Source organism: Molothrus ater, chromosome 4 (assembly GCF_012460135.2).
Source record: "Molothrus ater isolate BHLD 08-10-18 breed brown headed cowbird chromosome 4, BPBGC_Mater_1.1, whole genome shotgun sequence".
In the NCBI taxonomy this organism is placed as follows: Eukaryota; Metazoa; Chordata; class Aves; order Passeriformes; family Icteridae; genus Molothrus; species Molothrus ater.
Genome location: NC_050481.2, coordinates 66939954 through 66960260, shown reverse-complemented (window position 1 = coordinate 66960260; position 20307 = coordinate 66939954). Strand labels below are relative to the sequence as shown.

General features: G+C 42.4%; 1 protein-coding gene across 1 annotated transcript in view; it reads right to left on the bottom strand.

The window, feature by feature from the left end:
* Positions 1-18442, bottom strand: part of KDM3A (lysine demethylase 3A) — a 28660-nt gene extending 10218 nt beyond the window's left edge. Inside the window, 14 exon segments of the mRNA XM_036382933.2 lie at positions 328-423; positions 638-790; positions 3451-3665; positions 5074-5275; positions 6487-6963; positions 6966-7048; positions 8044-8195; positions 10250-10338; positions 10419-10491; positions 10974-11098; positions 11722-11824; positions 13357-13467; positions 15614-15763; positions 18254-18442. Coding sequence (XP_036238826.1) covers positions 328-423; positions 638-790; positions 3451-3665; positions 5074-5275; positions 6487-6963; positions 6966-7048; positions 8044-8195; positions 10250-10338; positions 10419-10491; positions 10974-11098; positions 11722-11824; positions 13357-13467; positions 15614-15763; positions 18254-18424 — 2200 coding nt within the window. The 5' untranslated portion in view covers positions 18425-18442.
* Between the last annotated feature and the right edge of the window lie 1865 nt (positions 18443-20307).

Here is a 20307-nt window from a genome sequence, read left to right as displayed (position 1 = left end):
GAAGGGAGAGAAGCACAAATGAGCTCACATGTAATCACACCATCCAGCAGCCACCAGGACTTGTTAAGAAACTCTGTGTGTTGTGCAGCTAAACACTAATATGTGGCTACTGTTCATTAAACAAGAACTTCTGCTACTTCTTTGTAAAGGTCAAAGATAATAAAATAGTATTAAACACACATGCTATTCCTGTCTTTGGATAATAAATGTTAAGCTTTTACTAACTTTACCATTAAAATCAAACCTCACTAAGTACAATATCAACAACACACAAAAGACAGCAAAATCCTACAGCACATTTTTATGATAATCAAATATTCCCAATACCTTTTCCAGGAATTATTTGTGTAGGCATTAGATTCTCTGGTTCATGTGCCTGTCCCTTCACACATTTAAACCAGGAGAAAGTATCCGAGTCATCATCTGTAAAACAAAACCATGACAGTTTTTTGCTGCTGCTCTGGAAAGCCACACATTTGACTATTATTGATACATCCAACCACAGGCCCACAACACATCCTTTTGTTTAGGAAGGCTTTTTTTTGGCTCGTTTAAGGTTGCCATTGACTTCCAAGTCCACCGGAGATTTGATTTCCCCTCCTCCCCTTTTGTTTCAGGTAGTAATAAGCATTCCCACCTTCATGTGAGCTTTTTTTCCTCATCCTGTAGCAATCCACACACACCCCAAAGCCACACTTGGAGCAGACCCAGTGCAGGTTGAAGATGGTGGTGTCACACACGTCGCACATCTCGCGGACGCCGCGCACCGCGCGCTTCCAGGCCACCTGTCCTGCAGGCAGAACGGGACAGTCACAGTGTTGGTGCCAGCAAATTCAGTGCTTGCAAGGTAACTACAGCCACCTCAGCTACAGGGATGTGACTCACACTTGCTCTTGTGTTGGGACTCCAAAAAAGGCTTTTGTTGTTACACAACAGTCCAAGCAATTGGGACCACTTTGCTTCCTCCTGTGCAGCACCAACCACAGCTTTTATTCCTGTCCAAGTTAACAAGCACATTCCTGACATTCTCCTAAGTGGAAATCCCACAGCCAATCCAGGAAATAAATTCAGGTACTGCTGGCAAGCTAAACTTAATGTGTAGCTTGCCACAACCAGCTTGTCCTTGCTCTCTATTCAGCAGCATGGTGGGCAAGTAGCTGCCTTTGGGGAGGTTTTATGTGTTTGTGTTTATCTGACCTTCTCAGAATGGAGGATTTTCTTTGAAGCACTGACTGCTGCTGTTCAGGTTTTCTATTCCCCCTTCCTCATCCCAAGACACTTCTTCAGTCCACTCAAAACATCCCAAACATGGACAGTATATTGCAAAAAATTACAAGCCCTTCCAGGGCTGTAAAATTTTTCAGGGAATCTGATTATGCAAGAATTATTTTAGCCTGATCTCCACTTCCTTGTGTTGCCAGCTAAACTAGACAAGACAAAAAGCACACACCTGCCTCCTCCTACCACCTTCCACACTTGTAAATTCTCTGAAACTTTCCTGCCCACAATGTTTCTTAATTTTAAAAGCAAGTTATGAGAGACCATGTCCTAATGCATGCTAAGAAAACCATACCAGCATCCAAGACATCTGCTGCTCTTGTTCTGAATAATGCCCATTGACTATGTATGGAACAACACTGGAATAGCTTAGCACAATTTGTTCTTAAGTAGGAGGTAAAAATGATTTGAGTACTTGCTTCAGAATTCTTCCAAGAGACAGAGGTCTAAATATCACCAGCTCCATTCTTCTCTGCCTTTAAAAAACATGCACTATATTTATCATTTTCTAGGTCAACTCTCCAATTTCCCCCAAACAGGATGAAGGTTTTTTCTTATCTTTTGAATGCAATTTCCTATATTTTCTTAGTCTTCTCTCTTTGTACTCCTCCTATTTTTTTGGTTCCTCTCTGTAGTTTGATCCTGTTTCCTTTTGGCATTTGGTAGCCAAGGAACAACGTGACCAAACAAGCTGCTCTTTCTACACTAGTCAATCTTTTACTTCACAGGGAAAACACATTTAAATTTACCATAACTTCAAGCCAAGGTGGCAGAAGAATCTCCCTTTTTCCTGTGCTGACTGAGCACTCTCCCACTGTACTGTTCAAAGAACACCACATATTCAGACTGTAAATTACTTCTTTCCTGCCCAGGGCATTCAAAATAACCTCCATATTAATGAAGGTGGATTCCTTACTCTCACCAGTCAGGGCAATAAAATCAAAGATGAGTTAATGAGATTTTGCTCCTTTCAAGCCAATTCCAGAGCTCACACATGTCTGTGCCTTTTTAAGCAGAGGATATTTCTGGTAGCTATGCCAACAGATGCATCCTCTGCTATTAAGAAACACCACACCTTCCCTTTGTTTCATGAATTCACCCAAAGCTTCACTCTCCCAAAAGTCTTTCTGTATTTTAGTCTCCACATCTCACTCTGGCTACAGATAAATTGGTTCCACAGACCTGAACATGTTGGGGGTCAAGAGAAGAGCAAAGCTTGCAGATTCCAAGCAGCCCAAGGTAAGACCCCACCGTGAGTATTTCTGGAATATCTCAAATCTTCCCCCTGCTTTTGAAGGGCATTCAAGCTTGTTCAGCTTTTTTTTATTCTTTCAGAACAATGAAGTGACTGCCAAACTGAGAGGATCTTTATCTAGTGTCAACACTCCACAAACACAGCAGGCAGTGGCAAATCTCCTAAACTGTGCTGTACCCTGGTCGTGCACTTAAAACCCAGAAAACAAACACAGCTTTAGGAGTCATTCTGCTCTGAGAAGTGATGATGCAAGGTTGTAGACTTCCCCATTTGTCTGCTCACATTTGCTACAGAAGTATTTTGATGTGGCCAAACCTCTGTGTTTGGGGGTGCTACGTTTGCCCTGCCTACACTAATTACCCTCCCCAATCAGTTATCCCATCCCCAGCACTCCTCTGCTCTATGCCCAGTAGGGCTGCACACAATCACTCCTAAAAGTGCTACTGGAAACTTGCAGGGGGAGGAAAAAAAAAAAAAAAAATCTCTTTTCCTGACAGACAGCATTAGGTCCATGATGCAGTTATAATAAAATAGGGCCAAAGCAATCTAACAGAACCTGTGCAAAGTAAAATCTTTATTTCATTTTCACACCAAGAACAGATTTTGTTGTCAGCTACCTGGTAGTTTGCTTGATTTTTTTCTTCCCTTTGTAACAGGAAAAGTAATTTGATAAATTGAGAAACAACTTCTGACAAAGAAGGGTGGAATTGCCCTTCCCTTTCCCCCTCCCTGTGAGGAGCAAAGAGTTGTTGACACCAGTTCACAGTGGCTCTTAACCATTCCCTCTCTGAAAAGAGAGAGGGACACTCAATCTTACATGGCATTTCCAGATATACACAATTAATTTTCCCACAGAAGCTCAAAGCTTCACATAAAGCTGTGAAAACACAAATGATTTCAATACAAGTTGATCTTACTGTGTGGTTCTATCGTTGACATGACTTCCTTTTCAGATATCACCAGCTGGCAGAAGTGGTCTCCAATGTTGGCCAGGATGTACTTTGCTGTGTCCAGATCTAGACCCACAACATTTTTGGATAAGGGCAGCCACAGGCTAATGGCCTCAGGGTCGTACTTATTTGGAGTTAAGAAACCTTCCTCACGCAGTATCCCATGCTTATTAAACTGCAGCCTGATGAAAAAGGGGGAAAAGGAGAAAAAGCCCTCATCATCTCAAATGCTGCACCTGTTTAAATCCATTCCAATCAGTCCATGCTTGAGTTGCAAGTGTGTGTACTGTATGCCAATGAATTTACTCAAAGGTTACAACAGACATGGGTACACATACTGGTCACTAGCATTAAGCACATTCAATGCACTGCTTGTTTTAAAGAAAAGAGACTGAAAACATTCAGGTTTTTAGTTAGGAAATCTACCTTACAACAAGTGCCTCTTTATTCACACAAAACCAAATCAGATTACAATTTTTAAAATAAACTGGCATTAAGGCCACATTTAGAGATGGCAACAGCAATAATTTTATCTAGGACTACATACAATTCTCAAGAGAAGTTAGAATGCCTTAAATATAGAATATATTTCAAGGAACAATTCACTTGGAAGCAGCTGTCAAAAAGCATCAAGCAAAATTTGAGTAAGATATATTCTTGAGTGATTCTGAGTAGGTGGAAAGAATGAGATCTATATTGTTAGTAGTGTCTTAAATGGAAAACATGAAGAGTTCTGCTCAGGAACCTTTTTACTAAATGCTGAAGAAGGAAGGTGACATCTGATGACAACGTGTGCTCACTGTAGTGTTAGGTGTGCCAGGAGAACACGTGCTGGCAGCTACTGTCATCAGACAAATGCCATCTCCAGATCTGGCAGATGGCACATTCAATGAAAAGGGATAATTCCATCAGTTTCAAGTTCTAAACCAAAGGATTCATCTGATTGGAACTGCACTGCAAGTCTGGATTGTTACCCTGAGAGGATGAATTAGCATACTCTGTTGTTACTTTGGTCTCACACATCAGATTATACAAAGATTTACTATAGTAAAATCTCTAATCTGAGGATAAATAACAGATCAGTAACACATTTGTATTTTTTAAGATGTTTAGCAACAAAACTGAATTCCAGTGGGTGCACAGACTAAACACTTCCATGAGAAGCTTAAATGTCCCCAGCTGAAAGCCCATAGCCACTTACTGCAACCCTTCCATGGCTGTGGGTTCATGGCTAACACTCCAGGCATCCAACCACTAAACTTTGGGAAACCTGCATGGAATCTACCCTCTCATTAGGATCTCCAATTCTACTGAGCTGTAGCACTCAAAGTAAACTCATGTTATCCTACTGGCACTCAGCCCAGAACAGCAAAATAAAAAGCTCTAAGTCCTGCCAAAATATTTTCTGCTCAAATGAAGCACTTGTACAATTTCTAAGGGCTAAAAAACCATTGGCAGCCACTCATTAGTTGGGTATATTGGGTCTTATAGCTACACACCAGCACTAAATAGCTCTGCAACAGAGACCTCCACGAGACTATTCTGGGGTTTTTTTTCATTTCTCACAGCGCTGATGTGAATGGTCCTCACCTCCTGAAGTGGAAGAAGCGGCAGAAGACGGTGGAGTCCCTCTGCTCCTTGTTCTTGCGGTAGCTGTCCAGGCGGCACTCGCGGCACTTGTGCAGGTGAGGGGCGATGTTGTTGCAGGAGCCGTCCTGCACAAAGGCCTCCCCGCTCTGCTGCAGCTTCTTCACCTTGGCAGCATCAGCCAGGATGGACTTGCGGACAATTACTGCAGGGAGAGCAGCCAGCGTCAGAAAAACCGAGGCTTCTCTCACAGAAGTGCCAGCAAATGTATCTTAGTGAAAGACTCACATCAACTTCTCCTGCAAGTTTCACATTACACTGAACCTAAGTTATGCTAAAAATATTTGCAGTTGGCAGAAACCTCTTCTGCAGTCAGCAGGAACTGTTTCAAGCTGCAGTTCCAGGGAAGTCACACAGACTCTGTGGAACCCAGAGCTCCTTTCACTTTTTCACAGAGGAGCATTTTGAAAGAACATCTGCTTTTAAAGGAAGTTCTTCAGCCAGAGCTGGAGCCCTGAGCAACCATATTTCACAATAAATTGGGACAGAGTACAACCCAGCCATTTCTCAGTCCTGTTCTCCCCCTTCATGATGCAACAGCTTTCAGCATCTTACTGTAACAGATGCCAAACATTTCCCTTCCTCCTACACTGCCAGTGAGGCCTTGCAGGGGACACAACAGTGACTGCTTGGCTGGCTGTGTATCCATGCTAATTATGGAACAGCACATGGTAAGCCAAGACCAAGCAACAAGAGATAGAAAAAAAAAGAAAAAGAGTGGGTATGTAGGGGGATTCCCAGAATCCTGAACAATCAGCAACACCACCTGAAGCACAGCTGGACACCAGGAGTCCAGCTCCTTAAACAACCACAGCCTATCCCCTCCTGTCCCACGTGAAAACCTGAAGAGCTCACCAAATGGAAAAGAGGAACAAGGTGGGTGGTTTTGGGGCTGAGTGAGTTTTAATTTTTGGTGGGTGGGTTTGTGTTTGTTTTGCACTTATGAGAGTTTTTAAATCAAAGCCCCTCTTGAACAGAGCTTTGTTAAGGACAACTTCCATCCCTAACCATGTTTGTAAAATTTAGGACCATTGCTAAAAGGTAGGCTCATTATGCCACCAGCATCTGTATTCCAAAAGAACCTTGATTTTGTAACCTCTTTTGCCATTCTGTTCTTGCATATATTTGGTAACAACTTATTTTAAAAATTAATTATTAGTCCTTTTCCTTTATCAGGAAAAGGTGTTTCTCCAGCTTGTTGCATTCCTGTCTTAAAAGTATATACAAATAACTCAAGTTGCTGCTTTACTCACACAATTTAAATTACTAATGTTGCATCTGTAACAAATTACCTACTTCTAAGTAGTCAGAAATTACAAGGACTTTCATATGACAGGAAATTTTAGGAACACTTACTATTATCCTGGACTTTGGCACTTCCAGTCCAAAAGCTTTCACTTTCACTTTTGTCACAAAGAATCTCATTTGAATTTCTTCTAATAAAAAACTCCATGTCTGCAAGTTCATCAATCTTGTTTCCTTTGTGGCTGCTGTAGCTGCTTTGTGATTTAAGCCCACACTCACTGAAGGACAGAAGATGAGCATCTGAGGTTGAGGGTCTGCAGTCTAAAGTTCTCTGCAGTTCAACAGTGCCACTGCCTCTGGGTATTGCTACAGAAGGGTTGGGATGCTGCAACTGTTTTATGGAAATGCATTCCTTGGGAAAGTTTGTTGTGGCCTTCATAAAAGGTTCATTAGTATTCTTCAGGTTGGTTCCCTTTTCATTGGCTGAATCAGTTAAAGATGAAGGTCTTGAGGTTTTCAAAGAGGTATATTTACCATTTTGCTCACTGGGATTTTGTGTTTGTTCTTTAGACATAAAGCTCACTTTAGAAAGGCTGTCAGCTCTTCTGTCACTGGTTTAACTCCAGTACTGAGACAGGAAGGATGAGTTTCTGGTAGGCTTCGTCTACATGTGCTGAAACACAACATGCAATAATTAGAAAAAAACCCACAAATGTGTCAAACAAATCAGAGCATCAGCTGCTCAATCCAGGCACACTTAAAGCTTGAAAGATGAAATTTAGTTATTTAATTATGTGCTTTGAGTTCTGATGTTTGAGTATTTTATATTTTGTGTGAGGCTAAATGGGTTTGTGTTTTTCAGGTGTTTTATTTGGGATTAATTCTTTTAAAGTTAGAACAATAAAGCTGTACACCCATGTAGGCACACACAAATTTAGGTATTTGCTGCTACTCCACTTCCTTCTCTCACAAATAAATAGTTGCTTTCTCATTTCCTTCAGGCAACTGCTGAATAACCAAATGAATTTCATTTGCATGTCTGTGGGCAGATTCTCAAGGAACTTCTGACTGGCACCACAAGTCACTGTGCTGGAGACTGTAAAACCTCTCTCACAAAAAACCTTTTAAAAAAATCATATTTTCCACATTCAGCATGTGAGACAAAACTAGCAGAAAAATCCCTATTAGCACTTCAAATTTGGGTTTTCCTGTCACACTGTTTCTACCATGACATCCATTTTGTGACAGAACTGGGGGTAACAAAAGTCCAAAGGCACTGGTGTTCAACAGAAATCTAACTGGGGATCTGTAGCTGATCTACAAGAAAGCAGACACCTGCCTGAACAGGTTCTGCTTTTCCTGGGGGCAGGGAAGGAATGCATTTGACAAAGCAGGCACCACACCTGTGTATCCTTTTACAGATGGGGACAATGAAACAGTGACAATAGCCTGGGACACTGAAGGGCCACTTCCTTAAAGTTAAGTAAGAACATGGCATTAGGAAGTAAATTACATATCCAGGCAGGCCAATCTAACACTTTCCTATGCTGGTATAGCAGAAGAGGAGTTACTACAGCTCTTGAAAATGACCTCAGAGCTTCTTGTGCTAAGAATCAGAACTCTTTTTGGAGGTAAAATGTCTGTATAAGCATAAAACTGCTTCCTTACCCCTGAGGAGTCTCTGCACCAAGGTTGGGTGGTGAGTTGGCTGGCAGGGGCAGGCCTGGGTGCCTTTGGTCTTTATTTGCAGGAGTACATCCCAGCAGTGCTTCACCCAGCACAGTTGGTACTGACTGCACGTGTCCCTGACTGGGAGAAACCTGCAAGGGAGATTTTAACAGGTAGGAAAATTCAGGACAACAAATTCTGGCTTTGCAGGGTTCAGCCTGAAAGGAAAAACAGAATAATACTCTTCTTACCATGCTTAATAAAGTCAATTAAAGAGTCACTCAGCTCATGAGGTGGAAAGACTTTAAAGTGTCCTTTTAAACTTCATGGGTTCCATGAAAGACTGTTCATGTTAATTCATTTCCCTCCAATTAACAACTAACTTTTTTGGGAAAGTGCATTAAGAAAGTGGAAAAAAGACAGAAAGCTCTGCTCTTTGTAACTGCCAGTGCAACAATGTTTCTAAAGTAATTGCAGCAATTGGCAGTCAGAAATAGATTTCTAATCTCAGCTGAAAATCCCAGTGAAAATCAGAACTGTGAAGACTGACAGCATTACCAAAGATCTAGATGTGAACTTTCTTGTAGCAAGAAAATCTTTGCAGCAGAATTCTAGAAAGTGCTAAGTACAGAAATCCTACATTGATTAAATCACCATCCTGAGAAATCTGTAATTAATTTAGAAATACAACAGGCCTACCAAATTACCAGGTGTCTCTAGAACAGTGGCTTTCCTGTGGGGGTCCTTCCCCAGCTGGGAAGTTCCACTACAGGCTCATTAGCATCAGCTCCAAAATATTTCCTTTTTCCTTTGGTATTACACAGCTGTCAGGCACCAAGTCAAGCTCTCAGAAAAATGCTGCAGATAATTAACTCCACACAAGAAATCAGTACTATCACATATTTATTAACAAAAAATATGGCTTCAGCTAATCACTCCCACATACTGACATCCACCAAAATCAGAGCAACAAATAGCTCCTGGTTTCCTTACTAGAAAGCACACTCACTGTAACCACTCTGAAAAAATGGTTGCAAGGCATTTCCCAAAGAGTGCAAAAGTGAAAAATGATCCAGTCCTTTGAAGGAAGGTAGACTGAAAAATGAGAAGTAAATAACTCCACTACTTTAAGGAAAAACAAGTTATGAATTCAGATCATGGTAATTCTTCAGTAGGGCACTTGGAATGTAAAATACATTCTGTGTCAAGCAGACTGTTCAATGGCTGAATTATGCAGAAAACTGAAGGCAAACTGAGCACCAAAAGCTGCTAAAGGTGCCCAAGCACAAGCTGTGGAAACACAAGACTGCAATCCTTTGCTCCTCCATGGTGCTCTGCTGCACACTCTTCCTCAGCAGTAAATACAGGACAGGGGACACTCCTCACTCAGGCACCTTCCCCTGTGCTGGGTACCTCAGGCTGGTTCTTTGTGAGGTTGTGAAAGATCTGCACAGAAATAACACAACCCTCTCCCTCCTATTCCAGAGCTTCCCAAAGACTGGCTAAACTCCTGCCTAAAATGCAGGTTTTGGTCTGAAATACTGGGGTAAAATTATAGGGCAAGTTTTCTTCAACCAAGCCATGATTTTTCATTTTTGCACTTCTACACTGAAGTTACCAGATTGTCTTTTGACCTTTGAGAGTTTATTAATCTCTCAGTGATAGCCAGCAGGTCACTCACAAAAGAAATAAAAGTAGACATGAAAGTACCAGGAAAGTCACGTCTCCTTTCTGTACTGGAACAACCTTCCACTGCTGCTTGTGCAGCTTGAATGCTCAGAGCATCCAAGTGCAGCTGAGGTTTTGGCTTCATGTACAAAATGGTTAAAGAACATGAAATGCAAAAGTTATAAACCTCAGAACTCCTTTGTGTTTTCTCCTACTGCAAGAATACATGAGACCAGGCAGACCAACTCTTAAGCAGAAGGAGGGGGCAAAAAGTACAGTTAAAAAAACCCCAAACAAACAAAAATTGAACAAACAAAAGCCCCAACAAAGCACCAACATTCAAGGCTTAGTAGCTTTTACTCCAATTATCACAAGGCAAGATGTTCAATTCATGCCCAGACAAGTTTGAAAGAACTCAACACACCCTCCAAGGGATTACATTTATCATTCTACTTTCCAATCTAATCCTTATTTAAGATGTTGTGAGAAGTGACATAATCATTATGTAACAGCCATATATAACAGAGCAAGACATTACCTCAGGAGAAGATTTTGTGTGTTTAGCATCAACACTTCCACTGCTATCAGATGACTTCCTTTTCACACCCCCAAAGCTTTTTGATTTATCTGGAAGAGAAGGTGATCAAGATTAGTCTATCACAAATAACCTATCTGGTGTTTGAAGGACAAAAAGTAATAGGTCTTACCACACTTTCCATTGTTGTCATATATGATTTCAACATGAATTAATTCTGGATCAAGAGTTTTTAAAGCTGGAATCTTGAAAAGGACAGGGAACACAAAAACAGCCATTTAGAGAGGTGAAACTATTTTAAATATATTTATCTTAGATGTTGTGGTACAGACTAAGCTTAGACACTCAACTTCTAGGTTCTTTGAATACCAAGCTGAATTTAACAACACACCATGTGACAGTGTCTCTGCATAAAAATACAAAACTGGTGCTTGAGAACTTGTGCTGTCTGCACAGCACAGAGAGCAAAGAAACCAAGATCATGCTTGTTTCACTCTCAGAATAAAAACTCCAGGTCTCCCTCATTTTTCATACAAGGACATTTGTTATTTAATAATCTACCTGCAGCATAAAGGAACAGTTTGAGTTATATTGCTCTGCACTACGCTGACACCCATGTTTAAAGATTACAGTAAAGACAGAAATAAAAATGGTGCTGGTGGAGACATAAATAAAATTTGCACTTATTCCCCATATCCATTTGTAAACCACTGCAGCTGGCTCCTACCTCCTGACAGTTGACTTCTAGAGTTCTTGTAGCTGGATTACCATTGACAACAACAGCTGTGAACCACTGAGTGGAAGGGTCCAGGCTATAAATCCTAATTTTTGAACCAATGATATTTTTTCCACCTACAAAATTGGGGAAAAAAATAGAGCTTAAGACAAATAAGGCATGAAGATGACCACAGTTATCAAAATGAATTCTTCCTGTTCTTACAGTATGGGAAATGAAAACTGTAAGATGCAATATTTACCTTTTCAAAAAGGTCACTCCCTGCATGTGAAAGCACATAAGTACAAATATGCTGGTGTGAACCCAGTAATTAAAGAATTTATATCTTCTTCTGGCAAAGAAAAGGAACAATTTTAAATTTTACTAAAAAAGGAGGCCTCTATACAACACCCTGGAAGTTTTCACAAACAAGCAACAAACTGGAAAAAAAAATCAAGTTGCTTGAAACAATAAACAACTCAAATTTTTGAGAATTGCTACAAGTTTGATCTATTTCACAAGTACCAGGCCATCTATATGTGCCTGAATTACACACTCACTCTTTCAAAAGAAATACTTGAAACTTAAACATCTACAATCCTTCACATTTTGCATTCACTGCTGTGAGAGTAAAATCAGTATTTTTAAAAAGCTTTTATCCCCTAGAACAGATTACCAATTAATTACACCAACACTGCAAGGATTTCCCTTTGGACTTGGCCATTTATTGCCAGTTTTCTGCTCCACAGTATGCTTGTACCTTGGACCAAGCGTGTCTCATCAAGGTGTTTCTTAACCAGAGCCTGAATTTCTTCATTTACATTTTGATCATCTTTAAGAGAAAGCCTGGAACCATCCACATCCTATTTCAGGAAAAAAAGAACAGAAGTTTGCATTCAGGATAATGCTTTTGACAAAATCCCACACTATTTAAAACCCAGATGGCAGAAATCCACACAAATCCAATTCTCATTAATCTGTTCCCCAGCAGTTCTAGGTTGGTGGACTGGAGGCAGGTTATTTTTTTATCACTAATTCACAACAAGCATCTGCAAGAGAGTCTGAAATGAGCTCTGCAGGTCTACTTTAATATTGTTCTGAAAATAACCCAGCTTTGTAGTACTACATTGCTAATGAGCAGTAAGCTTAATTGAACTGTCCATTCTTAACTTTGGATTTTAAGTCCTCAGAAGCAGCAGCATATTTGTCCTGAGCAGATGCAAATGAAAATATTTTATGTTTCTATTTATGATAATGCCAGGATCCAGTCAGTGTCAAGACACCATTATAAAATGTTTATATGAATGAAAACAGAGTCAGCTACATCTAAATTATTCATCATTCTTCAGCATAATGTATGGGTATTATTTTTTCCTCTGAAATTCTTGAATGAGAATTGATTCTGAAATGGAAAGGTCACTGCAAGTTTCCACCCAAGGCTCAGAGAGTGCAAATAAGAAAAGGGTTTGGGGTTGGGTTTTATCTTTTTGTCCCAGGCACTGCTGTGATATTTGTAAGAGGCAGGAGACTGAAGAACTGGAAGTCAATAAAGTGTTATTCACGATGCCAGTAAAGCAATCTTTTCCACTGCAGTGCTGAGATAAGGCTTCTGCATAAAGAGATCTCAGCCCTGCTTCTGAGCTAACATAAGCAAGACAACTATCTACAACTCAAACTTGGCTGTTAGTGACTCTCTTGCCAGTTTCTCTAAAGGACTTGTATATTTGCTGACTGCTAACAAGTCTAAGTAGAACATTAATGATGGCACTACTTGCAGTCTCAACACAGGACAACAATTACTACTTTCATTTCAGATTGTTTACAGGTTACAGAGACTAATTTCCTAAAAAGGCTAAATCCTTTATCTTTAGCAGATACTATTCTTCCAAACACCTGCCCAGGAACAATAGCTTCAACCCACCTGTACCTAATTTCCACAAACAAACTTTCCTCTGGTGCTCAGTAATTCAATCATCTCATTTCCATTCTGCCCAATTCCTCATTTGTTTGGGATTAGCAGTGATGTGCTTCTGTTAAATAGCAAGATTTATGCCAGACATTGCTGCAACTCCCTGCACAAAGTTCATGTGTAAAAGAAGAAAGGGAAACTATTCCAGGTTATCCCCAAAATCCACATGAAACTGCTGTCACATGAATAACTGTCCTAGTACACTCCCCCATCCAGCTCCCCTAGGTGACCCTGGCCTGAATTATCTCCAGGGGGTTTTAATCAGACATGTTTCATTCAGAACTGCTATTTATGAGTTACAGAAATAAGCACCTACTACAAGTTTTTACCCATCTGAAGTTTTGCATTGATTACATTACCCTGATGCATCCTAAATATCAAGATAAGAGATTCATCTTTCATCTTTACAAAGCCAGTCAAGGTTACCTGGATGGGTGTCAAGAGGTCTTTAGAAAGGAAAACACATTTCTCTTCACCCAGGTAGCGCACTGAAACCAGTGATCCCATTCCAGCTTTGTCCACTAAGGACTTGTAGGTCTAAAAAAAATGATAAACGTGTTCTCAGAAACAGGAAGATCTCATAATTCATCATTTGCATTTAAAAATTAATTGTAATTTTTTAAATTTTAATTTTGCTTCTATTTCTCTGTTACATTACCACATCTACATGCAACTCTTGAAAACAGAGCAAGTTTCCAATAAAACTTCTAAAACACACCTAATGAAAGTTACTGGACTCCACTTGAAACTAATTTCATATATCAGCATGAATTAGGAATTCAGTGCAGGTGGCTATCATTGGCAATTAATCATTCATGTCCACATGAAAAATTTATTAATGTAATAATTCTAATTGCAGATATATTACTAATAAACCTCTTTATGGCAGACTGGGGAAATAGCTAGCAAATCAATGAATGTCTGCAGCATAGTTTACATTAAAGTTCTCAAAATCTGTGCAACCCTGAAAACACTGAAACCTTTATTTAGGCACACATGATGATTTGGACAGCCTCACAGTTGCTGTAACACTGCAGTGCAATGATGAAGTTGTGTTCAGACATACCAAAAGCCTTAAGAACAGAGAAGAAACAAAAATTTCCTTTAAAAGCTTCTGAACACTTCCTAACGTGCTCAAAATTAAATTTTGTCTAGTGGCAGTACCAGATCTGAGAGAGCAGGCACCAGGAGCCTGGAACAAGAGAAGTGGCAACAGTAACTCCTCCCTACATGAAAAGTGTAACTGTGCCCCATTTAAAAAAGGAAATCATTCTGACAGGAGAAGGCCTTTCTTTGATCAGTCCTCCAAAACCAGATACTCCTTCTTGTCTTTACCTCAGTTAGGACAGCACTGGCAGAGGGACAAGATCCCCACACGAGGGACAAGAGTCTCTACAGGAGTAACTGGGCACTACCAGAGCTACTCCATTTGTCACAAACACACTCTCCCATACACTTCAACCAGGAAGTTGTGATCAAGTTTCAAATAAATTAATTCACACATCTCTTTCATGACCTCTGCTTTCCTGCCCCGTGTGATGATAAAGGGAGAAAAAGTCTTTTTTGCCAAGGCAAGATCCAGGACTGGCCTACATTTGATCCTTTGCTAAATGAGCTTTGGAACATGCACCCTGCATGAACTGACACATCAAACACCTCAGGAAGAAAACCTTATACCAAAACTGAAGTATCCAGTAAGAACTATTCAGATACCTGGAAATGGACAACAGCTAAGTTTAAATATGAAGGTTTTCAGAACAAGCTGTCAGCAAAATCTACCAGAGGAACTGCTGATATCAATGCACAGCCCAGGAAATAAAATTAAGGATTTATATTTCCATTTCCTCTCCCATTCTATTGGGCCCTACTTGTAATAAATATTGCTTAGAATGGCTTTGCTTAAGAAAGAAAGACCAGCTAAAATGCAGCAATATGAATTACAATGCACACTTTATGCCTAGCAAAGTTAATAGTATTAAAACACAGACTACAGCTTCAGCATATTCATGTTCAGCAAGTTTACATGTTTGCATTTTCACTTATCTCACTGCTTTCTTGAGCAGCAATATCCAAAGTAGTCAAGTACAACTACACTGGCTGAATACATTAGGAAATGTTCCCTGTTCACCTCCCCTGGCTAATTTGCCTATTCAGCCATGCATGGCAGGTACAGAAAGCTCAGTTCTCTCCTTGTACAGTATAGCTCAGCTTTTTGTATGCAGAAAACCTAAATCTCACAAATCACTTGTACCAGGCAGGCATCACATTAAAGTAATCTGAATGATTTTTGTCTCAGGATCAAGAATCACCATAGCATTAACTCAAGGCAGAGTCAAAAACTTAAAATAAAAACACAGGCTATCCTTAGAAACCTATCATTTACACTTTTTCTATTTTTTTCTACTTTGTGGAAGATGAAACAAAACACAAGACTAGAGGGAGAATAAATTAACAATATACAGAACAGGGGTTTGAGAGAGAAGCAAAGTCATAAAAACACATCCTTGTGTCCCCAACTTCAAATGCTGCTGAGCTCTGTCAGTTTGAGCTGCACAAAGAGATTTTCTCCCTTCCCAAGACACCCAGGAGTGAGGCTGCACTGGAGGAATTCCCACTGGTGACAAAGCTGTCCCAGAAGGTGCAGCTGCAGAACCTAAGTGACTCAAGCCAAGGGTGTACTTGCCATTGCAGGCCACTGGACAGGAGGCATGGATTGGGTTTTTCTTTCAGCCAGCACCAGCTTTTGCTCCACCAGGAATGCTATCATCATCCTGCTGTAGACTTCTATCCATCTTCGCTTCTCCCATGATTCATCATCAAATTCTACACAAATCTACAGAAAGGAAGCAAAGTGAGGGAGTGACTACCTGTAAAATTCAGACACATTCGACATGGAAAAGATAAACTCATCAATTTACTCAAAAATAAAAAAAAAAAACAATAAATGTACTTATAATTCCAGCATGATTATTGCCTGTCACATAATCAAGCAATCACTAAAGCATCCAAGGTTGACCCAGTATTTTATAAGTGACAGTCAATGTTAATTGGTTTATCATCATTACTGTCACATAAAATAATAGTATTTACATTTAACTTTACAACTTCCCATCTCAAAAAGTTTAATGCTGCTTAAAGGTAATTAAATATGTTAACACTGTCACTGGTGTTTACAAGCAGGGAAAAATATACACCCCCCCCCAAAAAGTCCACTAAAGCCAAAGGACTGCCTACAGAAGTGGCACATGGATTTCCCACAAATTCTAGAGCAGTGGAATAAACAAGCTGGTTTTTGTTTTTTTTTCCAAAATTATTTTAAAAATACCAATCACAAAGAATAACTTCAGCCAACTTATTGAAAGCACAAATGACAGTAGGATGGTAAAGGTGATCAAATTATGTAATGTGAAGGTCACTTCTTGACTGCTTTTAACTGCTATTTATCCTTGTGAATTTCATAAACAATGCAGATTTTTCAAGAAGAAAGCAATTCTGTGGCATAAATATGATGACTTGACCAATATCTTTGGGACAGCATTACCCTAATTTCAAAGGCAACATGGGAGATCACCAAGGTATTGGGAAAGACCACAAATACAACTTGGCCTGAATACAGGAATTGGAACATCTTGGTAGAGGACTCTGCTCTTGGAAAAAATAATTTTCTCTTCCCAAAGAACACAGCAATCCAACCTAACTGCATTTAGGAAACAGCACAGAAATCTTAATTGAGTGAATCTCAGAAACATTTCCTGAAATTTTATCATCCCTCTCAGGGGAAAGGCAAGTGAAAACATGCACACAAACATCATTACCACAGCCAGGAGTCATCGAACTAATGGGTGCAGAAATGAACTTGGTAATTTTGAGGTGCACAGAAACTATGAAAGAGATAAGCAAATAACAACCAGAACCAGAATGGCTTGTTCAGTCTACTGCATCACTGCACACACAAGAAAACACAGTTGACAAAAGCATTTCAAAAGCAGTTGAGAGTCCCTCTATACAAAAAAAAATTGAAATAAATACTTCTACTCTTTTACAGGAGAAATACTTAATCCCCCCTCTCAATCCTTTATTTTTTCGGGTCTATCATGTCGGTACAGAACTGAGGGAGGAAAGGAGATGGGATTTGTTTTGATACAAAGTTCTCCACACCTCCATTGCCCATTCTGCAACTTCTTTACTTTTCAACTGGAGAACACATCAAGAAAATCGCTTCTGGCAGAACCGTAACCAGCTACAAAGCTCACAATAGAGACCCCATTAGCATCTGCTTCTTCTCCTTTGCTGACAAAGTCCCTAAGAGTTTTCTGCACCAAGAACCTCCTCCTCACTCCCAGCACGGCACAGGGCACAGCCCCACGCCCAAAAATGGACAAAGCTCCACCCCTGCCGCAGATCCACAACAACAAGCTGATAACAAAGTTTACGCTTTCTTGAAAGAGTTAGAAACATCCGAAGTTTCGCTTTGTTTGACAAGTAAGTCAGTTAATCGGAAATCACTAAGCTCTCATCACCAAAAAAGAGGAAAGCAGACAGCTAAAACGGGAAGATGGTGCTGTTCTTGCTGTCACAGGACAGCCATCGAAGCCTTCTGTAGGAACAAGCACAAGATGCCGCTGCTACAATGGAGTTCGGTCCTTGGGGAGCAGCACTCAGTTTACACTCCAGTAAGTGCCCAGACATGGCTGAATACTTCTAATGTCTACAGCTGCCAAATAAAGCCCCTTAACAACTTCACAGCCAAACCGTAAACTTAGCTTGACTCCCACCCAAAATGCACAGCTAACCAATTACACCACCTTTGCAGTAACTATGTGCTCAAAAACCCACTCGGTAATCATTAATAAGAAGAGGCCACCATGCAAGAAGAGTCCGAGAGACCTCCAGCACCAGGCGTGAGTTTGGTGCGACTTTAAAACCCAAGTAGTTGCTCCAAAAGCAGGAAAGGAAAGTCACCAATCCCAACAGCATTGGAGGGCTTGGGTTTCAACTCCGGGGGCAAAAACCTGTTCACAGCTGGCAAGACCTTAATTTACCTTTAGGAAATAAACCATAGGCGCAGTGGGTGCGGTAAAAACCTGCTTTTCAAAATGCCGGTGGAAGAAAGCACATTTGTAATTAGTTCGAGATAATTTGCGGCATTAGTAGCCAGCACATCGGGGACTCGGGCAGGGGTGCACGTTTCCAAACGTGTCGGCCAAGTCTCCGTCTGCTCTGCCCCCGAGAGCAGCACGTGCACACACGTGTACACACAGCCACACCAACTTCCCCGGCCACACGCTGCATTTAGCGGGTCCCTCGGAAAGTTCCCGGTTACCTTCAGGTCTTGTTTGGATATGTCCGTGTGTGACACAGCCCGGATCCTGCCCGACTTCCAGGGCCATTCCGAGATGAGGCTGGCGTCCCACGTCCTGTCCTCCTCTTCCGACAGGCAGAGGAACCTCTTTCCTACGAGCAGCGACCAGCTCCCCTCGAGCCTCAGCACCATTTTAACTCATCGGGAGGCCTTCAGCGAGGAAAGCGACGAAAGGAGGAGAGAAACACACAGGGCAGGGCGGTGAGCGCTTCCTCCTTCCTCTCCCGGCCGCCCCCCCCGCTTCTCCAAGCGGCTCCAGCCGGACCCGCGGACACCCACAGGTCGCCCCCCCCCCCCCCGCCCACGGTCCTGTTAATCACTACTCAGCGAGGGTGGGTGGAAGGAAACACCAGAAGGTCTTTCCAGAATGGCTGCAGCGCAGCTCCCGGCCATTCCCACCCCCGCCGCCTCTTTGTTTCCTCCTCCGAGGAGTCAGAGCGCCGGGCGGCAGCCAAAGGGAGGGAGCAGGCGACCAGGCCAAGCTCCTTCCGCCTCACCAACACCCCGGCCTGCCCACCCGGGCAGACCTCCAGCCCTGCCCCTGCCCTCACCTGCTCCCCCCCGGCCCCGCTGCCGGCGCGCCCCGCAGTCACAGCGGGCACGGGTCCCGCTCCCCTCCACCCCCCCGCGCCGACCGCCGCCGCGGCCAAGCGACACTGTCGGAGCCGCGCCGCGCACACGCCCCCTCACCCGTGCGCGCGCCCCCGTCCCGCGCCCCTATTGGCTGCTCAGGTCCAGCGGGGCGGGGCCGGCAGCGAGCCTCCCGCCGCGATTGGCCCTGGAGGGGCGGGGCCCGCGCGCCTGGCCACACCCCCGAAACCGTTGCTCAGCAGATGGCGGATAAAAAATAAAAACGATATATCCTTCCGCTTGAGCTTGGAGGGAAGGAGTCCCTCGGGGCCAGGCCGCGGAGCGCCCGCAGCCGAGCCCCAAGGGAGGCACGAACGTGCTCCGGAGGGCCGGGGCGCCTCTCTAGGGCCGCCTTCCCGCCTCGGGAGCGCCCAGCCTCCAGCCACTGGAACTGCCTTTAGAGACGGCGGAGGGATCGAAGGGAGGCCAGAGGGCGTGATACGGTCCCTTATACGTGCGGCTCGCGGCGTACTCAGATATAGCACAGGGGGCGGTGGCACCTGTGGGGCGTCTCTGCGCATGCGCCTGGGGCGGGACCAGCACCTGCGGGTGCCCCACGGGCCGCCATCTTGTCATGCTGAGGGGAATGGGGATAGGCGGGCCCTGCGGGGCAGGGGACAGGGAACAAGATAAAATATCACAAAATAACAATGTGCCCGATGTTCCTGGGGAGGACAGGAGGCTGTGGAGGCGCTCCAGTTGTCATTGATGGAGGTTGTGTAGTTGCATCTAAAAGCAAATGGCTTCCACCAGCTCTAGCTTTTAACATGAGACCTGTGTGTTCTTACAAATAGCAAGGCAAGGTGACAGAATCTGCCTCACTGCCCTCACAGGGAAGAATTTCTTCCTTCTATCCAATCTAAACCTACTGCCTTTAAATTTAAAGCCATTCCCAATGAGAACCAAGGAGTTAAACAGAGAATATGACGTGATCTGGGTGGTGGTGTTCAGCAGTGACCTAAAAAGACACATGTACTCCTCTACTGTAAGACTTTCCCACCAGAGCACATGGGCAGAAGAGACCAAAAGTGCAGAAAGTACCCAAGGCAAAGAAGCTGTTGACTCATCCAGTTTACTAAAATCTCACGGTGCTCAGCTTTTGCTTTCTCCAGGGTTCTTTCCATCACCAGAGACGTGTTCGCTTCAAGAACCCCCATCAGAGAACGCTGCAATATTCCTACCATGTTGTGGTCTCATCCTCCATTTTCTCCAAGAATCCATTTCCACACTTAGGTTAAATGTATTTTTAAAGTCTTTCCCGCCAATTTGCTTTCACTGATCATTTGCGTACTACATTTAAACAAACACATTCATGTATGAAGTCAAAAGGCTCAAAAAATTCCTCTTGTGCCATGATGAGGAAATTTCTGTCTACTCCACGGAAA